Source organism: Rhineura floridana, chromosome 6, assembly GCF_030035675.1.
Source record: "Rhineura floridana isolate rRhiFlo1 chromosome 6, rRhiFlo1.hap2, whole genome shotgun sequence".
In the NCBI taxonomy this organism is placed as follows: Eukaryota; Metazoa; Chordata; class Lepidosauria; order Squamata; family Rhineuridae; genus Rhineura; species Rhineura floridana.
The window spans coordinates 54,513,921-54,537,499 of NC_084485.1; the positions used below are offsets into that span (position 1 = coordinate 54,513,921).

The 23,579-nt window shown below is 42.3% G+C and overlaps 1 protein-coding gene across 1 annotated transcript; it reads left to right on the top strand.

The window, feature by feature from the left end:
- Positions 1-922: 922 nt before the first annotated feature.
- Positions 923-16,464, top strand: BCAS2 (BCAS2 pre-mRNA processing factor). Its single transcript, XM_061631936.1, has 7 exons — positions 923-1,126; positions 1,226-1,318; positions 5,707-5,777; positions 6,252-6,413; positions 7,454-7,504; positions 9,100-9,180; positions 16,101-16,464. The coding sequence occupies exons 1-7, from the start codon at positions 1,034-1,036 to the stop codon at positions 16,225-16,227; spliced, it is 678 nt and encodes a 225-aa protein (XP_061487920.1). The 5' UTR covers positions 923-1,033; the 3' UTR covers positions 16,228-16,464.
- The last annotated feature ends 7,115 nt before the right edge of the window (positions 16,465-23,579 follow it).

The window sequence follows — 23,579 nt, forward strand, 5'->3', positions numbered from 1 at the left end:
AACTGCAGCAGAGGCAGTAATTCAAGTGGGTTTCCCCTCTCATGCCTAACTTGCACCTCTTATGGTCAGGAAAAGGTAGTAACCCTCCATGTGACAGTGTCAAGGCAAAAAAGTGCTGCTCTTCTTATCTGGGTCCTTTTCCTTTTGTATTGCCTTCTCCCTCCAGCAAACTTGACATTATACCTGAGTAGCAGCTTGCGGCCAAAAGTAACAGCTCTATCGGAGATGGAGCTGCAGCTGAAAAAGATATAAAATGGTTCTGCACTGTACTGCATATGCAACTTCAGGTTGGTACATTTTAAATGGTGTCTTCATGTCTAATGGAGAACTGATCACACTTCGCCTGTGGAAAGTGCATTGCTCTTATTTTAATGAAAATAAGTGGTTTTTCAACTCACCTATAAGCCGGGATGGCTGGGTGACACACCTACAGTCCTGACAGAAAGTGCATCTATTGCCTAACAGCTCTCGGAACCTTTTGTGGTTCCAACTACAGTCGCCCGATAGTTCTCGATAGTTCTTTTTTTCAAAGTGCCATTTCTTACTCCAGCCTATCACTCTCCCACTATCCCCTCCCTGATTATAATAGGCAGTCAGTTTCCTCCTGTGTAGCGAGGGTCCCATCAAATTGCATTTGCGATAGAATAAGAAAATGGATTGCAGATCGATTGCTCTGTCCGTCTAGACTTCAGGATGCCGATGCCATCACCCCCGCAATTCTTCAGGATAGTGATATAATTACACACAGAGCATGGGAAAAGATTGCCCACTTGAACTGTTATTTATTAATTTGTTGTTGCTACGACAAACGCCACCTTACAGCGGGAGCAACGAAACGTGCTGGGCAGTAAATGTAATACCCGTAGGGGCCGGTAGGAGTAAGATTTCCCAAATCCTGGGTAGCGGGTAGAGCTGTGAATCTGCGCAGCCGCAGTGCAACAGCAGAGCAGAGACAGGGCGGAGACAGCGACAGCGCAGCCGCAGTGGTGTGACTGAAGATTTGAGAAGGGGGCAGGTTGCTGGGAACTGTAACATGTCTGGGCCCGGTTTGGTGGCTGGCGAAGTAGCCGTTGACGCTCTACCCTATTTCGACCAGGGTTATGAGGCGCCGGGCGTGCGGGAGGCGGTGAGTGTGGCGCGGCTGGGTAGAGAGGGGAGGGGGAGTCAGCAGGGCCTCCCTGAGGAGCTGACCTAGTAGTATGTGCTTGGCCGTTTGTTTGTCCAGGCCGCGGCGCTGGTGGAAGAGGAGACGCGGCGCTACCGACCCACCAAGAACTACCTGAGTTACTTGACTGCGCCAGACTACAGCACCTTCGAGGTGAGGGAGGCTCTGCGTTACAGCTCACCGCGAGCCAGCTCTTCCCCTGAGGCGGCCACTCGTTTTTAGTTTCTGGGTTGAGACTAGACCGGGGATGGGGAACCGGTGGCTAGCCAAATGTTGTTGGACCACAGCTCCCTTCGTCCCTGACCGCGGGCCCTGCCTTAGAATTATGAGAAGTGGCTGTGAGTATCTTTGCAAAATTCCCGTGGAGTTGCTGTTACATCAAGCACCGTATAACAGTATTTTGGAAAGTTAGAAAGATCTAGGAGGTTTAATGTGGTACAAGCGTTTGTTGGCTAGGATCACGTGACTAAACGCATTCTGTATCTGATGAAGCAGCCTCTAGCCCCCAAAAGCTTAGGTTACAACGTTGTCTTTGTGAGGTGTGGCAAGATGTTGTGTCTGAGTGGATTTACACTGTGGCCTTTTCTCTGCTGAATAATCGTAACCAGGCATACAGCTAAGGAAAAAGTTTCTGGAGAAGAGAGGTAACTTAAGTTAAAGGTTGAGTCTTAAAGAGGCACTTCTTGTTTTTAGGAATAACCCCTGTCTTAGTAGGCAATAAGAAATGCAAGAAGACAATAAGGGATGCTAAAAAAGAATTTGAGGAGCACATTGCTAAGAACATAAAAACCAACAACAAAAAATTCTATAAATACATTCAAAGCAGGAGACCATCTAGGGAGGCAATTGGACCCTTGGATGATAAGGGAGTCAAAGGTGTACTAAATTACGATAAGGAGATTGCAGAGAAGCTAAATGAATTTTTTGCATTTGTCTTCACAGTGTAATATATAGGGCAGGTCCCTGAACCTGAACTAACATTTGCAGGAAGGGATTCTAAGGAACTAAGACAAATAGTGGTAACGAGAGAGGAAGTTCTAAGCTTAATGGACAATATAAAAACTGACAAATCACCAGGCCCGGATGGCATCCACCCGAGAGTTCTCAAAGAACTCAAATGTGAAATTGCTGATCTGCTAACTAAAATATGTAATTTGTCCCTCAGGTCCTCCTCCATGCCTGAGGACTGGAAAGTGGCAAATGTAATGCCAATCTTCAAAAAGGGATCCAGGGGGGATCCTGGAAATTACAGGCCGGTTAGCTTAACTTCTGTCCCTGGAAAACTAGTAGAAAATATTATTAAAGCTAGATTTACTAAGCACATAGAAGAACAAGCCTTGCTGAAGCAGAGCCAGCATGGCTTCTGCAAGGGAAAGTCCTGTCTCAGTAACCTATTAGAATTCTTTGAGAGTGTCAACAAGCATATAGATAGAGGTGATCCAGTGGACATAGTGTACTTAGACTTTCAAAAAGCGTTTGGCAAGGTACCTCACCAAAGACTTCTGAGGAAGCTTAGCAGTCATGGACTAAGAGGAGAGGTCCTCTTGTGGATAAGGAATTGGTTAAGAAGCAGAAAGCAGAGAGTAGGAATAAATGGACAGTTTTCCCAATGGAGGGCTGTAGAAAGTGGAGTCCCTCAAGGGTATTGGGACCTGTACTTTTCAACTTGTTCATTAATGACCTAGAATTAGGAGTGAGCAGTGAAGTGGCCAAGTTTGCTGACGACACTAAATTGTTCAGGGTTGTTAAAACAAAAAGGGATTGTGAAGAGCTCCAAAAAGATCTCTCCAAACTGAGTGAATGGGCGGAAAAATGGCAAATGCAATTCAATATAAACAAGTGTAAAATTATGCATATTGGAGCAAAAAATCTTAATCTCACATATACGCTCATGGGGTCTGAACTGGCGGTGACCGACCAGGAGAGAGACCTCGGGGTTGTAGTGGACAGCACGATGAAAATCTCAACTCAGTGTGCGGCAGCTGTGAAAAAGGCAAATTCCATGCTAGGGATAATTAGGAAAGGAATTGAAAATAAAACAGTCGATATAATGCTGTTTAATAAATCTATGGTGCGGCCACATTTGGAATACTGTGTACATTTCTGATCGCCTCATCTCAAAAAGGATATTATAGTTGGAAAAGGTTCAGAAGAGGGCAACCAGAATGATCAAGGGGATGGAGCGACTCCTTTCTGAGGAAAGGTTGCAGCATTTGGGGCTTTTTAGTTTAGAGAAAAGGCGGGTCAGAGGAGACATGATAGAAGTGTATAAAATTATGCATGGCATTAAGAAAGTGGATAGAGAAAAGTTCTCCCTCTCTCATAATACTAGAACTCGTGGACATTCAAAGAAGCTGAATGTTGGAAGATTCAGGACAGACAAAAGGAAGTACTTCTTTACTCAGCGCATAGTTAAACTATGGAATTTGCTCCCACAAGATGCAGTAATGGCCACCAGCTTGGATGGCTTTAAAAGAAGATTAGACAAATTCATGGAGGACAGGGCTATCAATGGCTACTGGCCGTGATGGCTGTGCTGTGCCACCCTAGTCAGAGGCAGCATGCTTCTGAAAACCAGTTGCCGGAAGCCTCAGGAGGGGAGAGTGTTCTTGCACTCGGGTCCTGCTTGCGGGCTTCCCCCGGGCACCTGGTTGGCCACTGTGAGAACAGGATGCTGAACTAGATGGACCACTGGCGTGATCCAGTAGGCTCTTCTTATGTTCTTAATATACTGTATTGAGGTGCTTGGTTTTTTTTATATATATATATGCTTACAACTTGATGTCTTAAGCAACCATGCAGCAGTAATCTTACAATGATAAAGGTATCAATAACAATAAGCAGACATACAACGTTTTAAAAACGTTAAAAATATTTCTAGGCAGTGTAAAAGAGTCTTTCCTGCCCACCACAATTGTATTATATGGTCCCAGCATATGAAAAACTATTTAAATAAGTTTAATTGTAAATTATCCATTTTGAGCACTGTACCAAAATGAAACCAGCTCTAGTTTCTGTTCACTTGTTTAATAAATGTTAAGACAGCAGTAGTTTGTTATATATTTAACGTAAAAGCAGAGCTCTAATTGTGGGACTATGTGAAATAGTTCTAGTCATATTTCCATAACAGATACAGGAAAACTGGGGGGGAGGGAAGGGATAAGTATAATTAAAGCTATAAATACTATTTGTCTCAGAAAGCATATGAAGAATTTGTCTCAGAAAGCATATGAAGAAATTTGCAACAACAGAAAAGATTATGAGTCGTTAGGCAGAAGTGAATGAAGAATATCTCATAATTCAGATACAGATTTTTACAATATTCCAACCACATTACTTTAGAAGTCCTTAAACTTACAGCAATCCTAGAAGGTAAGATAGTATTTTATCCCTTTATTGTAAATGGTGGGGACAGAGAGAACAGTAGCTTGTCTAAAGCCACCTTGTGACTTTACAGCCTAGGCGAGATTTAAACTGGGAACTTTTAAACTCATGGTCCTAGCAACTGTTCTGTAAAACTATATTGAATACTACACAAAGTTACCTGCTTCCAAAGTCTGGGCTGAGCCCTAGAAAATATGGAGTGTCTTGAGTGTGTTAAGTTCCAGTGGGACAAGGGTGGACCTCTCTTAGGGCAAACAGTTTGAGGTAATCTCTTTGGTGCAGGCTGAAGTCTGGCTTCTAATTTTAATTTTGGGAAAAAAGTGTGCTGCTGTTAGCAGAAGTTTGGGGAAGCTTGTGATGTTCCTATATATTAGTGTATATATGGTAAGTGCTGGTTGTTTAGAGTATACATGGTAAGTAGTGAAAGAGGAGGGGGAGTGAATGGGCAATAGAATGCTTGATGATTGGCTGAATGTTTAAAATGGCTGACAGTATAAATGAAAGGATGACAGGTAAATCTGGGTGAATGTGAGGTGGTGAATTGTGGAATCTGGGGGGAGAAGAGAAAGAGTGGATTGCTTGGTGGGGTTTGAGAGAGTTGTTTGTCAGGAGAGAGTGAAGAAGGAGGGAGGTGGAGTTCGGATTAGTATTGAGTAAAACCATATGCTTATGTGCCTTAAGAAGAAATCCTGTTAATCTTGTTAGCTTTGTTATCTGTAATAAATACTTAATTTGGTTTACCAAAGGCCTGATCCTTGGCTGGGGTTTCACAGACCAGAAGGGAGGGTAAGGTAATGACCAAGGCTGAAGGGGAACTGTAACAAATGGTGGCAGCGGTGAAGAGAATAACAATACCAGTATTCAGAGTCTCTGGGAATACTAGTATTGGGACGTTACTGGTGGTTGCCTAGCAGGGGGATCTGTTGAGATCTGTGCTAGAGCGGGGAGAGAAATCATAAGAGAGTGCGGTCTGGACTGGTGGAGTCCCTGGTGGTGCCTAGAGACAGGCAGTAACCACGAGCAGGTAGGAACCTGACAGGGAGAGCCGGGGAAGGAAGCATCACAAAGCTCTTCTCTAGATCTTTGTTTGCTAGATGTGACCATAATTAGAATTTTCCATTTGCTACTAGTAATTCTTCTTGACTTTTGATCCATAGACTGAAATAATGCGGAATGAGTTTGAACGCCTTGCAGCCAGACAACCCATAGAACTGCTGAGCATGAAAAGGTAAGTCTGGAGCTTTCTGTGGGGTGCTAGAAAGGTTTGGATGTGTGATCTCTGAAAAGTATTAAATGGTGACATTCCAGTTCATGCCTCAGGGTGGCAGTCTACTCTACTGGAACCATGGCCAGTGGCTCTTTATGCCTTAAAAGAATTCATAGGTCTGCTGATGGAGTTATAATTCAGCACTTTAGCGAAAGAGATTGAAGTGCATCATGCTGATAACGTTGGAGAAAGCAGATACTTCAGCAATTGGGACTGCATATGCCTGTTACTGTAATCAAATGAATCAAAATTGTTGTGTTCCCAGGTATTTTAAATCATATTTTTCTCTTACTGGGTTATTTAACACAACTGACATTCATCTCTTTCACTGATAAAAATTAGTCATGGACGTGATCAACGCAGTGATCCTGTTAAGCTTGTAGCCACCTAAACTGTTGTTCCTGAACAAGATTGTTTCTCTTGTTGTTTTCACAGATACGAGCTGCCTGCGCCATCCTCTGGGCAGAAGAATGACATAACAGCATGGCAAGAATGTGTTAATAACTCAATGGCTCAGCTGGAGCACCAGGCAGTTCGAATTGAGAATTTGGAGTTGATGTCTCAGTATGGCTGCAATGCCTGGAAAGTGTATAATGAGTAAGTTTGTGTCTCCCTCCAGTTATTCCCTGAAAAGGGCTGTAGCTGGAAGGCTATATAATTTGTTACCTGTTCTCCAGGGGATTTTTTTTTTTGGTAGTGAAATATTATTAAAGTGACACTGAAAAACTTTTAACAAGCAGTGTTGAAGTTAATGGAATGCTATCTTGCTATTTAATGCAATGTGAAGCACATACCTGCCACTGAGAACTTGAACCTGCCTCTCCTCCTTTAGAACCTTCACATCTACAAATTAAAAATGAGCCTCGCGCTGTTGCATTGTGGTACTTTTTTATTGAAAAAGTCCAGCATCTGTTCTATAGCTGCTTTCAGTGGATCTGAGACATTTATTGCTTAAATGTTTTTAAGCTGAAAAGATGAGAGAAGATGCAGCAAAAAAGCTGCAAGATGTTTTACGTCAGAGAGCAAACTTTGCAATAAGGAATTACAAAAGCTCTAGGGATTGGATTCAGAGTTAAGTGTTTAATGAGGCTGGTGAGTGCTGACTTCCATGGGAAAAAAAAAACAGAGTTCAGGTTTGTCCATGACATTTATAACTTATTCCTCAACATGTGAAAACTAACTTTCATTGTGATATATCACTATCTAGGTCATCCATCATGTTATAAATTGTTTCTCTGCAATATGGAAATGGCTGTAGGTCAACAAGGTTTTTGAACTTCAAACAGAAACTATATCGTAGACACACATGTCTGGTTTTCACAGTGATCTGTCTTCAAGTATTGTATTGCATTTTCTCTAAATTACTGTGGGGATAAAGTTGGTATTTGAACTTGAAGCATAGAACTGTGTCCTTTGTGCCAGATTTAATTCTGGTATCTCAGGATTCAACACAGTTTCTTCACTGTAAAGAGACTTACAAATAAGTAGAAAGCAAACATAGTTAAGCCAGAGGCGCCCCCCCCCCAGCTCATCCAGCAAGGTTATGTTTGTTGAGAAAAAATGTAGATCAGTACATGATATTACTTGCTTTCTGTAATGGAATCGATTTTTGAATTACTATTTTTCTCTGCTGATAGGCATTTAGTTCATATGATTGAACAGGCACAAAAGGAGCTGCAGAGTTTGAGGTGAGTCCTGCTTTTTTGCTTTACTTTTTGAATAAAAAAGAAATTCTAATGCGCTGATCTAACAATGTAAGACTTTAGTCTTTGCTGCAGATTGAAAAAAATAAGCATTTTAGTACAGTGTGGTCATTTGAATTTTTCATGTATATATGGGATTGTGCAAGAAATAAATATTTAAATTTTAACAAATTACTTTCATTTTTAAACTTGGATTATTGCAACATGTGCTAAACTGCTGTTTGAAAATGTTCTCTTGGTTATTAGGAAGGTTTTGCAACTTCCAAGTCACCAAATAATAAATTACAAAAAGGATAAGGGGCTCTGTTCCATTAGGAAATTTTCTGGAGAATCTTTCTCCTTAAAGATCAGCCTCCCAAACTTTGGGTCAAGAATGGACTTTGTTTCTGGGAGAGAAGCTGATTCAATTTGTTATAAATGGCTTTGTGAATTATGCAAAGCTAGATCTGCCAAAACTTGGAAACTGGGCCTCTATCTTAAATTAATGGTGTACACACCCTCTGCATGGTTCTACCTTTAGCAGCATAGAATGTTGTAGAGTTCCAAACTGCAGGGATGAGCTGCTGTGTGCTGCTGCTGAATCTTTGGCAGATAAGTTGCTTAGCTAGCTCTAGTTATGGTTAAGACTACATGGTCATCCGTAATTACTGAAAGGGCTTTGCATGTGGGTGCTTGAAAAGAAATTCAGAAGAAAAAACTTAGGCGTGCTGTACAATGGCAAGTCCAAAAGTGATGGTGCTCACTTACTGTAGTCTTCTTCTGGATAATGAATCTAGAGTAGGAGTGGCTAGCCTTTTTTTGTCCGATGGCTGCATTCCTGATTGGCCAATTCTCCAAGGGCTGCATGCCAACAGTGGGTGTGGCCAAAGCATTAGTGTCTTAGTCTAGAGTCTTTCATAACTCTTTAAAGTTGCTTCTGAAATTAAAAGTCTGAAATGGTTGTCAGGCTTCACAGAATATTAGAGTTGAAAGGGGTCTATATGATCATCGAGTCCATCCCTCTGCTCAATGCAGGAATCCTACTTAAAGCATACCCGATAGGTGGCTGTCCAGCTACCTCTTGAATGCTTCCAGTGTTGGAGAGCCCACCACCTCCCTAGGTAATTGGTTCCAGTGTCATATTGCTCCAACAGTTAGGAAGCTTTTCCTGATGTTCAGCCAAAATCTGGCTTCCTGTAACTTGAACCCATTTTTCCTTGTCCTGCACTTTGGGACAATCAAGAAGAGATTCTGTTCCTCCTCTGTGTAACAGCCTTTCAAGTACTTGAAGAATGCTATTATATCTCCCCTCAGTCTTCTCTTCTCAAGGTTAAACATGCCCAGTCCTTTCAATCTCTCCTCATAGGACTTTGTTTCCAGTCCCTTGATCACCCTCGTTTGCCCTTCTCTGAACCTGTTCCGGTTTGTCTGCATTCTTCTTAAAGTGCAGTGTCCGGAACTGGATGCAATTTTCAGGCCTATCTTCTGTTTTTAGGAGCACATGACTGTACAGGGTCCTTTCTGTTCCACTTGACTGTGGTCTTTGGTGGGCAGCAGAGTAAATGACTACAAGTGATTCAGTTTGTTGCCCTTTTCTTCAGGAAACACATTCAAGACCTTAACTGGCAGCGAAAGAACATGCAGCTCACAGCTGGTGCTAAACTTCGGGAGATGGAATCTACGTGAGTGTCATGAACCTTGGTTTCTACATCTTTTTTGTTCTTGGAGCTACTCCATAGGATAAGCAGTGTTACAATGCCTCAAGATTCTTTCCCTTAGAGTGTGGCTTTCAAAACAGGTCTTTACAAGCCCTATCTGGAGATGCAAGGGATTGACTATGGAATGTCTTGCATGCAAAACATGTGCTTTACCTAGAGGTGTGATGGCCTGGGAAAATTGGAGGGGAAAGCAGAAAAAGAACTGTTTTCCTCCTGAACTTTCCCCCTTTTTTTCTGGGCCTTCACACCTCTAGTTTTACCACTGAGCTACAACCTTTACATGTGTTATCATAGAAGATATAGCTGAGTAATTCTGTGGTGATGTCTGCAGACTGATAAAAAGAAATATTTTTTGAAATTCTATCAGGAATGAGTAACTGGACATTCTAAAAGCTCTGGTATTTTATTTAACAAAATTTATATATTGCTTGATTGTAAAAAAAAGGTATAAGCAGTTTACAAGAAACATTAAAATTATTCATAAAAACCATTAAAAACAAGTAATTAAAACATTTTAAAAATAAAATGATTAGTATTAGTTCTACATCACTGTTAATTATGGAGTGTTAACTTAATTTACTGTGAGCTGACTATGCGTAGAAGCTGAAAAATACTAGGAAAAAGATCTTGTGCTTTAACCCCTGTGCAGTTGCACCAGAAGATGTGTCATATGTCCACATGGCCTAGTGTTACTAACAGAATATTGGGCTATATATTTCTGTTGTCCTTTTTACTCAAGTAATGAATCTCCAGAGCTTGGAAGTAATTCGTTACAAGTAACAGATTACTTGTAATTCATTACTTTTTTGAGGAACGAGTGGGTAATTCTTTTACATTTTGATTGTAATAGAACTAGGGGTAATTTTATTACTTTTGTGGAGTAATTGTAATGTTTCCAGCATTACTTTTGGGTATTACTTGGGTGGGGGGAAGCATGGGAAGTCTTCTGCTCCTTTGATTTGTGGATGAAAATCATGTGCCTCAAACTGGGCTTCTGTGCAGCATTGCTCCTCCCTCATACTCTGTGGGTGGGTAGGAGGCAACAACATTGAGCCTGCTCCACGAGCTAGAGGGAGCCCCAGCTGACAAAGCATCAAGGCGAGTTAAGCAGCAGAGCGAGTTCGGCAGCAGGGCGAGGAGGCCAGGGCCCCCCACTCTGCCCGTCTGTTCCCTGACCTCAACTAAACCGCAGTCTCCAACCCATTGACGTAATAAACCTTAAACAAAACTATGCAGGTAAGAAGCCAGCAGGGGTGTGGGGGCTTTCCAGTGTTTTGCACCGCCTGCAGCATGTACGACTATCTGCCTGTTGGACAGAAGTTGTGAGTATGCTCTCGGTGCAATGAGCTCCTGGCTCTCCGGGAACGACTTCATTTCCTTGAGGCCAAGGTGGCGGACCTGGAAAAGCTGAGAGAGGCAGAGATGTGTGTGGAGGAGGCCTTCAGGGACGTTATAGCTGTGTCCCACTCCAACGATGATAGCTCTCCTGCTATCATGGACAACGATGGTCTCGGGGAAGGAGAGCATCCAGCTGAGGAAGAGGGAAACGATCCCTTAGAAGGGACCCATTCCTTGGGGGATGAGCAGCTATCCTCTCGTGCCGAGGATATATCGCCAGGGGGTGGAGGGATCCATGTAGTGGGTGATTCGATCATTAGGAACATAGACAGTGGGGTGTGTGATGGGCGTGTAGACCGCAAGGTGTTTTGCCTGCCTGGTGCGAAGGTTGCGGATATCGCCCGTCGTTTAGATAGTTTGGTAGACAGTGCTGGGAAGGAGTCAGTGGTCGTGGTGCACATTGGCACCAACGACATGGGGAAATGCAGCCGTGAGGTCCTGGAAGCAAAATTTAGGTTGCTAGGTAGGATGCTGAAAGCCAGGACCTCCAAGGTGGCTTTCTCTGAAATGCTACCGGTTCCACGCGCAGGACCAGGCAGACAGGCCCAGCTTTGCAGTCTCAATGCGTGGATGAGACGATGGTGTCGGGTGGAAGGGTTTGGATTTGTTAGGCACTGGGGAACTTTTTGGGACAAGCCGGGCCTGTACAAAAGGGACGGGCTCCACTTGAACCAGAATGGAACCAGACTGCTGGCACTTAAAATTAAAAAGGTGGCAGAGCAGCTTTTAAACTGACTGAGGGGGGAAATCCGACAGGAGCTGAGAAAGGTCCGGTTCGGAATAAACCTCCCCCCTTGGATAAAAACCAAAGAAATGATGAAATTTTAAAAGGGGTAGGCCTAGAAGTAGGCATTGTGAGAGCAGGGGCACAGGATATAAATTCAGAAGAGCAAAATTACCACAGGCCTAACCACAAGTGCCAAAGACACTTGAAGAGAGACACTGCTTACAAGTGCCTGTACGCTAATGCTAGGAGCCTGCGAACCAAGATGGGAGAACTGGAGTGCTTGGTCTTAGAGGAGAGCATTGATATAGTGAGCATAACGGAGACCTGGTGGAATGGAGAAAACCAGTGGGATACGGTTATCCCTGGATATAAACTATATCGGAAGGACAGGGAAGGACGTATTGGTGGCGGAGTCGCTCTATATGTGAAAGAAGGCATTGAATCCAGCAAGCTCGAAACCCCAAAAGAGGCAGACTCCTCCACAGAATCGTTGTGGGTGGTGATACCATGCCCCAGGAGGGACTTAATACTGGGAACGATCTATCGTCCCCCTGATCAAAATGCTCAGGGAGACATGGAGATATGAAATTGAGGAAGCATCCAAACTAGGAAATGTGGTAGTAATGGGTGACTTCAACTACCCGGACATAGACTGGCTGCATATGTGTTCCAGTCATGACAAAGAAGCAAAGTTTCTAGATATTCTAAATGACTATTCCCTAGACCAGTTGGTCATGGAACCGACCAGAGGGATGGCAACCCTGGACTTAATCCTCAGTGGGGACCGGGACCTGGTGCGAGATGTAAGTGTTGTTGAACCAATTGGGAGCAGTGACCACAGTGCTATTAAATTAAACATACATGTAACTGGCCAATTGCCAAGAAAATCCAACACGGTCACATTTGACTTCAAAAGAGGAAACTTCACAAAAATGAGGGGATTGGTAAAAAGAAAGCTGAAAAACAAAGTCCAGAGGGTCACATCACTCGAAAATGCTTGGAAGTTGTTTAAAAACACTATATTAGAAGCTCAACTGGAGTGCATACCGCAGATCAGAAAAGGTACCGCCAGGGCCAAGAAGATGCCAGCATGGTTAACGAGCAAAGTCAAGGAAGCTCTTAGAGGCAAAAAGTCTTCCTTCAGAAAATGGAAGTCTTGTCCGAATGAAGAAAATAAAAAAGAACACAAACTCTGGCAAAAGAAATGCAAGAAGACAATAAGGGGTGCTAAAAAAGAATTTGAGGAGCACATTGCTAAGAACATAAAAACCAACAACAAAAAATTCTATAAATACATTCAAAGCAGGAGACCATCTAGGGAGACGATTGGACCCTTGGATGATAAGGGAGTCAAAGGTGTACTAAAGAACGATAAGGAGATTGCAGAGAAGCTAAATAAATTCTTTGCATCTGTCTTCACAGTGGAAGATATAGGGCAGATCCCTGAACCTGAACTAACATTTGCAGGAAGGGATTCTGAGGAACTGAGACAAATAGTGGTAACGAGAGAGGAAGTTCTAAGCTTAATGGACAATATAAAAACTGACAAATCACCGGGCCCGGATGGCATCCACCCAAGAGTTCTCAAAGAACTCAAATGTGAAATTGCTGATCTGCTAACTAAAATATGTAACTTGTCCCTTGGGTCCTCCTCCGTGCCTGAGGACTGGAAAGTGGCAAATGTAACGCCAATCTTCAAAAAGGGATCCAGAGGGGATCCCGGAAATTACAGGCCAGTTAGCTTAACTTCTGTCCCTGGAAAACTGGTAGAAAGTATAATTAAAGCTAGATTAACTAAGCACATAGAAGAACAAGCCTTGCTGAAGCAGAGCCAGCATGGCTTCTGCAAGGGAAAGTCCTGTCTCAGTAACCTATTAGAATTCTTTGAGAGTGTCAACAAGCATATAGATAGAGGTGATCCAGTGGACATAGTGTACTTAGACTTTCAAAAAGCGTTTGACAAGGTACCTCACCAAAGGCTTCTGAGGAAGCTTAGCAGTCATGGAATAAGAGGAGAGGTCCTCTTGTGGATAAGGAATTGGTTAAGAAGCAGAAAGCAGAGAGTAGGAATAAACGGACAGTTCTCCCAATGGAGGGCTGTAGAAAGTGGAGTCCCTCAAGGATCGGTATTGGGACCTGTACTTTTCAACTTGTTCATTAATGACCTAGAATTAGGAGTGAGCAGTGAAGTGGCCAAGTTTGCTGACGACACTAAATTGGTCAGGGTTGTTAAAACAAAAAGGGATTGCGAAGAGCTCCAAAAAGACCTCTCCAACTGAGTGAATGGGCAGAAAAATGGCAAATGCAATTCAATATAAACAAGTGTAAAATTATGCATATTGGAGCAAACAATCTGAATTTCACATATACGCTCATGGGGTCTGAACTGGCGGTGACCGACCAGGAGAGAGACCTCGGGGTTGTAGTGGACAGCACGATGAAAATGTCGACCCAGTGTGCGGCAGCTGTGAAAAAGGCAAATTCCATGCTAGCAATAATTAGGAAAGGTATTGAAAATAAAACAGCCGATATCATAATGCCGTTGTATAAATCTATGGTGCGGCCGCATTTGGAATACTGTGTACAGTTCTGGTCGCCTCATCTCAAAAAGGATATTATAGAGTTGGAAAAGGTTCAGAAGAGGGCAACCAGAATGATCAAGGGGATGGAGCGACTCCCTTACGAGGAAAGGTTGCAGCATTTGGGGCTTTTTAGTTTAGAGAAAAGGCGGGTCAGAGGAGACATGATAGAAGTGTATAAAATTATGCATGGCATTGAGAAAGTGGATAGAGAAAAGTTCTTCTCCCTCTCTCATAATACTAGAACTCGTGGACATTCAAAGAAGCTGAATGTTGGAAGATTCAGGACAGACAAAAGGAAGTACTTCTTTACTCAGCGCATAGTTAAACTATGGAATTTGCTCCCACAAGATGCAGTAATGGCCACCAGCTTGGATGGCTTTAAAAGAAGATTAGACAAATTCATGGAGGACAGGGCTATCAATGGCTACTAGCCATGATGCCTGTGCTGTGCCACCCTAGTCAGAGGCAGCATGCTTCTGAAAACCAGTTGCCGGAAGCCTCAGGAGGGGAGAGTGTTCTTGCACTCGGGTCCTGCTTGCGGGCTTTCCCCAGGCACCTGGTTGGCCACTGTGAGAACAGGATGCTGGACTAGATGGGCCACTGGCCTGATCCAGCAGGCTCTTCTTATGTTCTTATGTTCTTAACAAGGGAGGAGGTGGAGAGTGGGATGGGGTGGAGTGGAGAAAACAATTGTTTAAAAAAGTGGATGTTGGTGGTGAACAATGGAATGGAAGGAAAAAAGAGCCGGAGGGCAAGAACATGGATAAAGGAGGAGAAGGAGGCAGCAGCAGAATGGAGATAAAGAACTATGGAGGTGAAAGATGGCAACACGTGTGTGTGTGAGAGAGAGAGAGACGAGAGACTGTGTTTGCACTTTCCACACAAAGTGGCCTTCACCGCCTTTTCTGGCTACTGCGCTGCATCTTCAGTATTTTAACTTTTTTGCATCTCTTGAAAATGTTTGCTTTGGTGAGTGTCCCTTAGTTGGTGGCAGGGCAGGGTCTGGGAGGTGGTTAAGTGACAGAGAGTATGCTTGCTGGCTGAGTGTGTGTGTGTGTGTGGTTGCCTCCCTCCCCACCTCCCTTACCAGCAGAGAGACCACCACTGCTATCTTATGGATAAAAAGAATTATTCTACTATCTCTGTGTGTATTTTTTTTAATGTTGTTTTAGGCCACTTAGATGTGCAGCAGCCAAGGCCAGCACCTTGTAGGTATTTTTTTAAAAAGTAACTGAAATGTAATTGTAGTGATTACTTTTGAGAAAAAGTAATCAAGTTACTTTCAGAGCCATTGCAATTGTAATGGTAATTACTATTTTTGGACCATGTAATTTTAACTGTAATTTACTACTTTTTAAAAGTAATCTTCCAAGCTCTGGGAATCTCTTGTGTCAAGTTTACATCATGCAGTTCTCTTGCATCTTAGAAAGAGGCAGATGTGTGTGAAGAACTAGGATAAAATAGGTGTTGAGGGTGAAGATGAAAACTGCCGTCACAAATGCACCCTGCCTTCTGCACAGCTTTAATTGCCTTCTCCTCTTCTGCCTTGATGACTCTGTGACAGTGACAAGGTTTATTATCATGGTCTCTTGAGGCAGATCTTAATATCCAAGCAGATTTATACAGGTATAAGTGTACATTCAAATTATGTGAACTCATACTATGTAGAGCTTTAAATGTCAAAAACAGCACTTTAAATAGAACCTGGAAATGCATTAGCTACCAGTGCGCACTGCTCTGATTGCGTAGTACCCACCAGCAACCATATGGCAACATACCATACTAGCTAAATTCCAAACCATCTTCAAAGGCAGCCCCACACAGAGTGTTACAGTAATCTAACCTGGATGTGACTGGCATATGAACTGTTGAGGCAAAGTCTGAACTTTCTAGATAGGCAGTTAAGCCAGCTGCGGCCCTAGGTTGCTTAAAGGCACTCCTAGCAACAGACATCATTTATGCTTCTGTAGACAGTGTCAAGTCTAGGAGAAACCCAAGATATAAACTTGGTCTTTCAGGGGAGAACACGACACCATCTAATTGCAGTCCTCCATCCCAATCAATCACCTTCCCCACCCACCACACCTCCAACTTGTCTGACAGTTCCCTTACTGGTAACCTAGTTTTAAGGACACTTATAGTAATTTAAAATGTTTTTTTCTGTTATTTTTTCCCAGGTGGGTGTCCTTGGTCAGTAAAAACTATGAGATTGAACGAACTATTGTGCAACTAGAAAATGAAATTTCTCAAATCAAGCAGCAACATGGAGAGGCAAACAAAGAAAACATCCAACAGGACTTCTGAGATATGCCTTGGCCTTTTGCAGACAAACATACAAAACTGAAGTCTATGCATGGCAGTAAATTCTAATTTCTCTCTGTGTGGAAGCTTTAGAGTAAGAAACTGTTAACGGTTCCTCAAAGGATTTACTCAGTTTCTGACATGAATGTTAGTGGGTGGGTGGGGAGCTATGCTTGTTTTGTGAAGAGTGGTATGTTTGAGGTTTTTTAAATAACTGAAAATAAATGATTTTCAACTTTATCTTCATTTTCTAGTAAAAACAAAATACCGCAATGAAACGTCATACCACTACTAAGCTATAGCAGGTACATTAGAGTTTATACTGTCAAATGTAGCAGATAGAAGGAAATACAAGCTTTCAACTGTTGCAGGATCCTTGTCAAATCAGATTTCAGAGTAATACAATAATATATGTGTGCACTATTATAGGACTTGGCCAAGACAAGCTTAATTAAAAATATAATTTCTGTGCTCTATATAAATATGCAAGGTGAGACCAAATGCCTTTAGCATTCCTGGTGTCTGTACATCAAACCGTTGGTTAAAAATGGTATAACTGTTGGGGTTCTTCATGTGTTTGTATTTAAACAGTGAAGTGCATCTCTTTGCTTTCTAAAATATGGGATAGTTACAAAAGTGAGAGCCTGTTTCATGACCATCTGCCACAGAAGCTGTTGAACACACTGATGGTAAGCTATTGATAGTTTAAGGTTTGGTGATGTTACTGTAAGAATGGGCTTTACTAGTGATACGCTAGATAGCATTCTTAGCACGAGCTGTGGGAAATTCTGTTTAAGATAAGGACTAGGAAAGATATCCATGATCCTGTGAACAGAAATATTCAGCAGCAGGTAATAGGTTATGCTATTGTTAGGGTGACTTTTGTTCCCACCTAAAGTGGGCTTGCTCACCTCAGTTCCCGGAGAGAAGTGCGAGCTGAGGAAAACCTTTGACTGCTAGGCTTTTGGCCAGGTACCATTGTAAAGACACACACACACACAGCCTCTTGATCAAGAGTGGCCCCAGTCTTAACACAGGCACACAGCCTGGCAAGAATGAGAACCCCGTTTATTTTCAGCAGAGTCAATATATAGGGTTCAAGAGAAAAAAGGGCCATAAACAAAATGTAACATAACATTATTGACAACGTCAGAGACGAAGAACAGGCCCCTGCTACATTTCATTTGCTACGCATCAGATGTCAGGGTGTCCTTTCTTTGGATTCGGACTCATGAGCAATATGTTCTTAAGATAAGGGCCTGTGAGAGGGGGTGTTTTGACACTTTGGGAGTCATAAAACAAGAGAACATATACACAGGAAAATACATAAAGTCCTGGGGAGCCCTCTTATTAATGAAACTACGAGGTTCCGTTACTAAGCCTCTGAGGGAGTGCCCAGAAGGAATTAAGAGAGAAATACAAAGTTTTAATTACACATGGAAGATACGTGGGTGCAAATACACATCGTGTACTGCAAAAAAATAAAACAATTACGGACAGCTCAATTTGTTATCTCGGCAAAACATTGTTGCCGCCTGGCAGGCACCTCTCAGGGCTAAGTTCTCAGGAAAGGGAAACGAAACTTAGAGCAGCTGTGCTCCCCCTCCTGTTCCATCAGAGTTCCATCGTGCTTTGCAACTTTGGCTCACAAAGCCTGATTTTATTCCTAACACTTGCTTATCGCACTAATGTGTAATGTTAAGAAGTGCATCTCTTGGTAAGGCCGGACCTCGCCCATTCTTCTCCAGTAATCCTATCCAGAGAAGATGTAGCAACAAATGATTCCCAATCTGTAGAATCACTGACAGATTGGGCAATTTTGTTGTCAGCTACCCCTAGAACTGTTTCTCCTAGTAGAACCAGGGGTGTAGTCATCTGAGGTCATAGACCCCTTACTTTTTTGGGAGCAGGGTCCCAGCCAGGTCCCTGTGTATCAGTTAATCAATATTAAAGGGCAGCATATTAGCCACTAAGCAGAGTCCTTGTCTTTTCATGCTGGTTGGATCCAGCCAGAGTGAGAGGAGGTGAGTCAGATCCGCTTTTTGGCAGTTTTTGCTTTTTGGCAGGGGTCTGGAACCTAACCTGCCGTATGAGTGGGGCCCTACTGTAGAACATTGTCAAGTCACATATGCTCACACACTTGTTGTGTCTCAAGCATATGGACACCAGCAAGGAGTGGGCTGGGAGATTTATTAGTCTGTGATACCCTGCAAGGACAGGGTCCAGCATCCGTAGTTTTGTTCAGCCTGCTTTCAAGGTGCAGGAGCAGCACTGGCAATGAAGTTGGTGGGAGATGCTCCCCTCACTCCTGTCTTAAGTGATGGTGAACTATGGGAGGGAAAGTTCCTGCACATCTTAGATGAGACAAAGGAGGGGAGGGGGATAGGAGACAATCTTTTTTCTGCCTCTGCTGCCTTTCTTCTACCAATTGATGGGGGAGGGGATGTTTGGGAAAGGACAATATCTGCGAGCAGGACTTCCCAAGTACTCACATTTTGATCTGCATGGAGGGAGGGGAGAATTTGGGAGGGGGGTTGGAAGACTTCCGATTCTGAAGCAGGTTTTCTTCTATCTATGGCATCCCTACCTGTGGCATCATATGTCCTTGCTCCTAGGATCACTGCTGATCTATTACAACTTAAAGGTGGTGACCTATCTATTTCATCCATTAAAATCCACTTAACTTCATTAGCTGCTTATAACCTAATCAGTTACAAGCCATCTTTTCACAATTCCTTTTCCAGAGGTTTCTTAAGGGCTTGAGGAATATTAATTCTCCATCTGCACTGCTTGCGTCAATAGGAGATCTACATTTAGCCCTGTTAAGGCTAATGCTTCTGTTGTCATAGCCTCCAAACCACACTTTCTTTAAGCACGAAAGTGGGTTGCATTTGTCTGCGCATAATCTGCACAGTGCAAACTTACAAGTTTTTCCTATACGTGCCTGGATTGTTCGTTAGTAAGTCAGATTTCCAGGAGCATGTTAGTAGCATCTGATAACTTAGAACCAAAGAATCTGGGCAAGTCATTTAATAATGGGGAGCTGGCTTTTCATGACCTGCATGTCTGGTATCTAATTGGTGTTGTGTTGCCCCTACCTCTAATACTCTGCTTCTGTCTTCTATCTAGCCATATGCCATTCTTGTCCTTACATAGTCCCATTTTTAAAAGCAACATACAACATCCAATGCCATGGTAGCAGACTTCCCCTGCAGTCCTCCTCCTAAAAAAAGACTGCTGCAGAGGACCCCAGATCGAGTTCATCCCTAGTACTTAAAAGAAATTCAGCGATGTGTTTTTATTAAAGAAATTCGTTGAAGTTAAATTTGTTCTTAGAACCATTAGGAGAACTGTTACCTGAAAACGCAAGTTCGATTGTCCCTGTGGTCTGTGGAATACTGTAGTCTATCACATTTCTTCATAGGCTTAAGTCTGCTATGTAAATAGGCAATTTAACAACTATTGATACAATAAAATCACTGCGTATAGCAATCTAACTAGTTTTGCGTTAGCTTGAATAGGATGGTGGTATCTACTCCCATCAGTGTTAGGCTACAGGGCCATAGTGTAGCCACTACACCAAGTTGATTTCAAAGATCACACACAAATTTATTAGCTCTCTATTGATTCATTGTTTTTAGAGCTATGTATTTCTAGTTTCTTTTCCTCGCTGGCCTTTTTGTTCTTCCCACCCACTCTCTTGTGCTGTCCTGATAGTCCCACCCAACTAACATTTGTACTTTACTTCAAACTACTCAACCATCTGTGATCTCTTACTTGATCTGGTTTTTAGTGAGAGAAGGCTTGTTTCTTATGATGACCTACACAGTACTTTGAACTGTGCAGAATCCAAGAATATATCAGGCAAGTTTAGTGCCTCCACCTACTCAGACAGTGTGTGTGAGTGAAGCTGGTACGAATGTTCTGTAAGAAGAAAATTAGCCACCTCACATAAACAACTTTCTGGCTGCAACAGCACACCACTAGGCTTGGAGACTTACCAGCAAAGAACTTATCCTAATTCTGTTGGTACTTGTAGTAGGATAAGATCACACAATTGTCAGCATTCTAGATCTTCAGAAAAAACTCCCCTCACTGTTGGTTTTGCAGGTACAGGTTGTTAGTATAACATTAGATTCCATCTTGAAGAATACAGGTTACACTTGCATAAGCCCATATTCAGTTATGTGTGATTAGAATGTTGCTTCCAGAAGGAAAACTATACATTTAAAAAAAAATGCAATTCAGACTGTAAGGTAGTTTAGTTTACATTCTAAACACTCGTGCAGATAGGCCCTATTGCAGGTATATTGGTGAAGATAATAATGTATTAGGCAACACTGAACAACATGTCAGCATCTGTAAGAATTAGAACAATTAGGTCCATCACAGGTATGATTTCCCCACTTTCACAAGCCATCATACAAGGGGTGGGCAGTCATTCCAGCAATTGAATCTGGAAGAAAATAGTGGATGTTTCAAGAAGTGAGGGAACTATCTTTCAATACATAGACAAACAAATTGGGAAGGGTGTTTATGTGGTAATGTTTTTATGTGGTTTTGTTTTTATAATATATTTTTTCTTGTTTCAAACATTGCAAGTCACTTTGAGACCTTCAGATATCAAGGGACTAATAAATCTAATAAAATGGAATTGCATAGCACCGATAAACAAGAAAAAAATCAAAATGGTACACAAATCATTACAGTGGTGTATGACGTAAGGACCTCAATGAGTTTTGAGCAAAACTCTATTCAAGAGAATGACTTAAGACTATATTAAATAGTTAGTGAAAATCTTTAAAACTGGACAATGAATGGGAAAACCTAGCTTCAAATAACTGCTGAGTCCTGTAGGTAACTCACTAGAAGGACTTGGACTAGTCCTCTGTTGCAGGTGGATCTACCATGCCATGTTGTAGTGAGGAGGAAAGAATACATCCAACTCTGAGCACCTTAGAGGGAGGATAGGATAAGTGTTCTTAAATAAGTATACAATATGAAATCACACCTCATGGTGTAGTGTTGTATAATGAATACATATGCCAATATCTTTTAAGACTGTTTCCTTTTTCCTTTTAGAATTGCAGCCTTCTAGCCGATGGCCTTTTCCACTGAAATTTGCTGTGCACATTTAGCACATCTAAACATTGTTTATTGCATCCACTTAATGCAAGTGACTCAAGCAAAGTATAAAAATTAACAACATGGTTTGGAGCAAAAAGAGCTTAAGCAGAGCTGCTCCATTTGGGCAATGAAGATTCTCACCACTTTCTCACTGCAGCACCCCCCTGGAAAGCTGTTCCAGAGGCCTGATCTGGCTGGCATCTTGAAATAATGAATAATAGTTATAAACAATAGTGTTAATAATTTATTACCTACCCTTCACCCAAAGGTCCCAGGGTAGTTTACAACAATTTTAAAATACAACATTAAAAACAAAACAACCTAAAATTTCAAAATAGGATGGGTCCTAAAAATAAATGTCTCAGGTGTCGGCCAAGGTAAAGAGGCGTTTCTTCAGCTTTCACCTAAAACTGTGCAATGAAGTTGCCAGATGTACCTTGGTGGGGAGGAAGTTCCACAATATGGTCTGTAGGGAGGAAGGTGTTGGCTATTAAACCGAGGAAGCAGAGGTTAAATTTCCACAAGTGAGCTACGTGGATTAGAAGCGAAAGTTGGCAGAGCTCGAGCCATCTTCAAGGACACGTTGCTATGCAACCTAGGCTCGGGCAGCTGGCCTTATCTATATAGAGGGCCAGCAGACACTTGCAGAGTGTGGGGGTCGAGGAGTTTGTACAGAGAGAGAGCTTGTGATATATTCTATTGTCAGTAAAGTGACTCTTAAAACTTATTGCTTGTCCGGCTCATTGCTTCAACTGGCATCCAGCCTGTCACTATACTGTTCTGCATCCTGGGCATCTGCTTGCGCCAGATACAACATCCAACAAGTGGTAGCAGAGGATGGTTACCTGGTGCTGAGGGTTACCTGGTGCTGAGGGTTACCTGGTGCTGAGGATTACCTGGTGCTGAGGATTACCTGGAGCAGAGGATTGCAGAAAAGCGGCAGAGAAAAGCCAGAACTGCAGACCAGCGAGTAAAACAGAGACGGAGAAACCGAAAGCTGAGTTGAAAGCTGTGAGAGAGCCGTGGGAAAGAAAAAAAAACTAACTGAAGGACAGAGGTGAGAAGCTCTAATTACAAAGGCGGTGAACTGTGAAAAGTGAAAGTATGTCTATTACGTTATCGGCCGGGATTCCCTTGGAAAGGCTGACAGGGAATAATTATGGCACTTGGAAACAGAGAATACAGGCTTTTCTAGTGAAAGAAGACCTGTGGAAAGCTATCGCAGAAGACCCACCCGCTGTAGTGCCAATTCCAGCAGATTGGAGAAGGCTGGATGAGAGGGCAAAGGCGTTAATTGTTCTTGCTATTGATGATTCTCAATTACTGCACGTGCGTGATGCAACAACGGCAAAAGAAACCTGGGAAACTTTAAGAAATATTCATGTGAAAAAGACTGCCAGTTCTAAAATATATCTTGCCAGAAGATTGTATCAGATGCGCTTATCTGGAGATACAACCATGTCAGAGCATTTGTTGAAAATAAACAGACTGTTTACTGAGTTGTCAGAACGTGAAATTGAACATTCTCAAACGCAAAAAGTGTATATCACATTATCTTCATTAGATTCATGTTATGATAGTCTGGTGAGCTCTTTGGAAGCAATGGACGATGCAAATCTCAATATGGATTATATAGAAGGCAAACTTTTACAAGAATTTCAAAGAAGGCAAGAAATGGCAAAGCAAGAAAGGACTGAGTCTACACACGTGGAAAAGCAGAACAACAAAGCAGCGCAAGAGAGACTGTATGGACAAAAGGCATGTTATTTTTGTGGTTCCAAGCAACATCTGCAAAGGAATTGTGAAGCAAGAAGAAGAGAAAGAGGAAGAAAACCATGTGTACAGGTGATCTATGCTAGTAAGAATAAGCAATGTATTAACAATGAGCAGGGAAATAACTGTAAAGATTTATGGGCAATTGACAGTGGGGCAACAAATAGTATAATCAAAGATAAATCCATGTTTCATACATTTTGTGACGTAGAGGATCATGTAATAATGGCTGATGGGACTAAGAAACTGATCAAAAGTAGGGGTACAGTGAAATTAGCAGGTTTCAATACCATTATGACAGATGTGCTGTTTGTTCCTGATATCGAATGTAACATTAAGGCTGTGTCGAAACTCAATGAAATGGGGTTCACAGTAATGTTCAAAAGGGGTTCAGTGCATGTAATGAGAGGAGGAAAAATATTCATGAAAGAAATAGTGAGGAACTCATTGTTCTT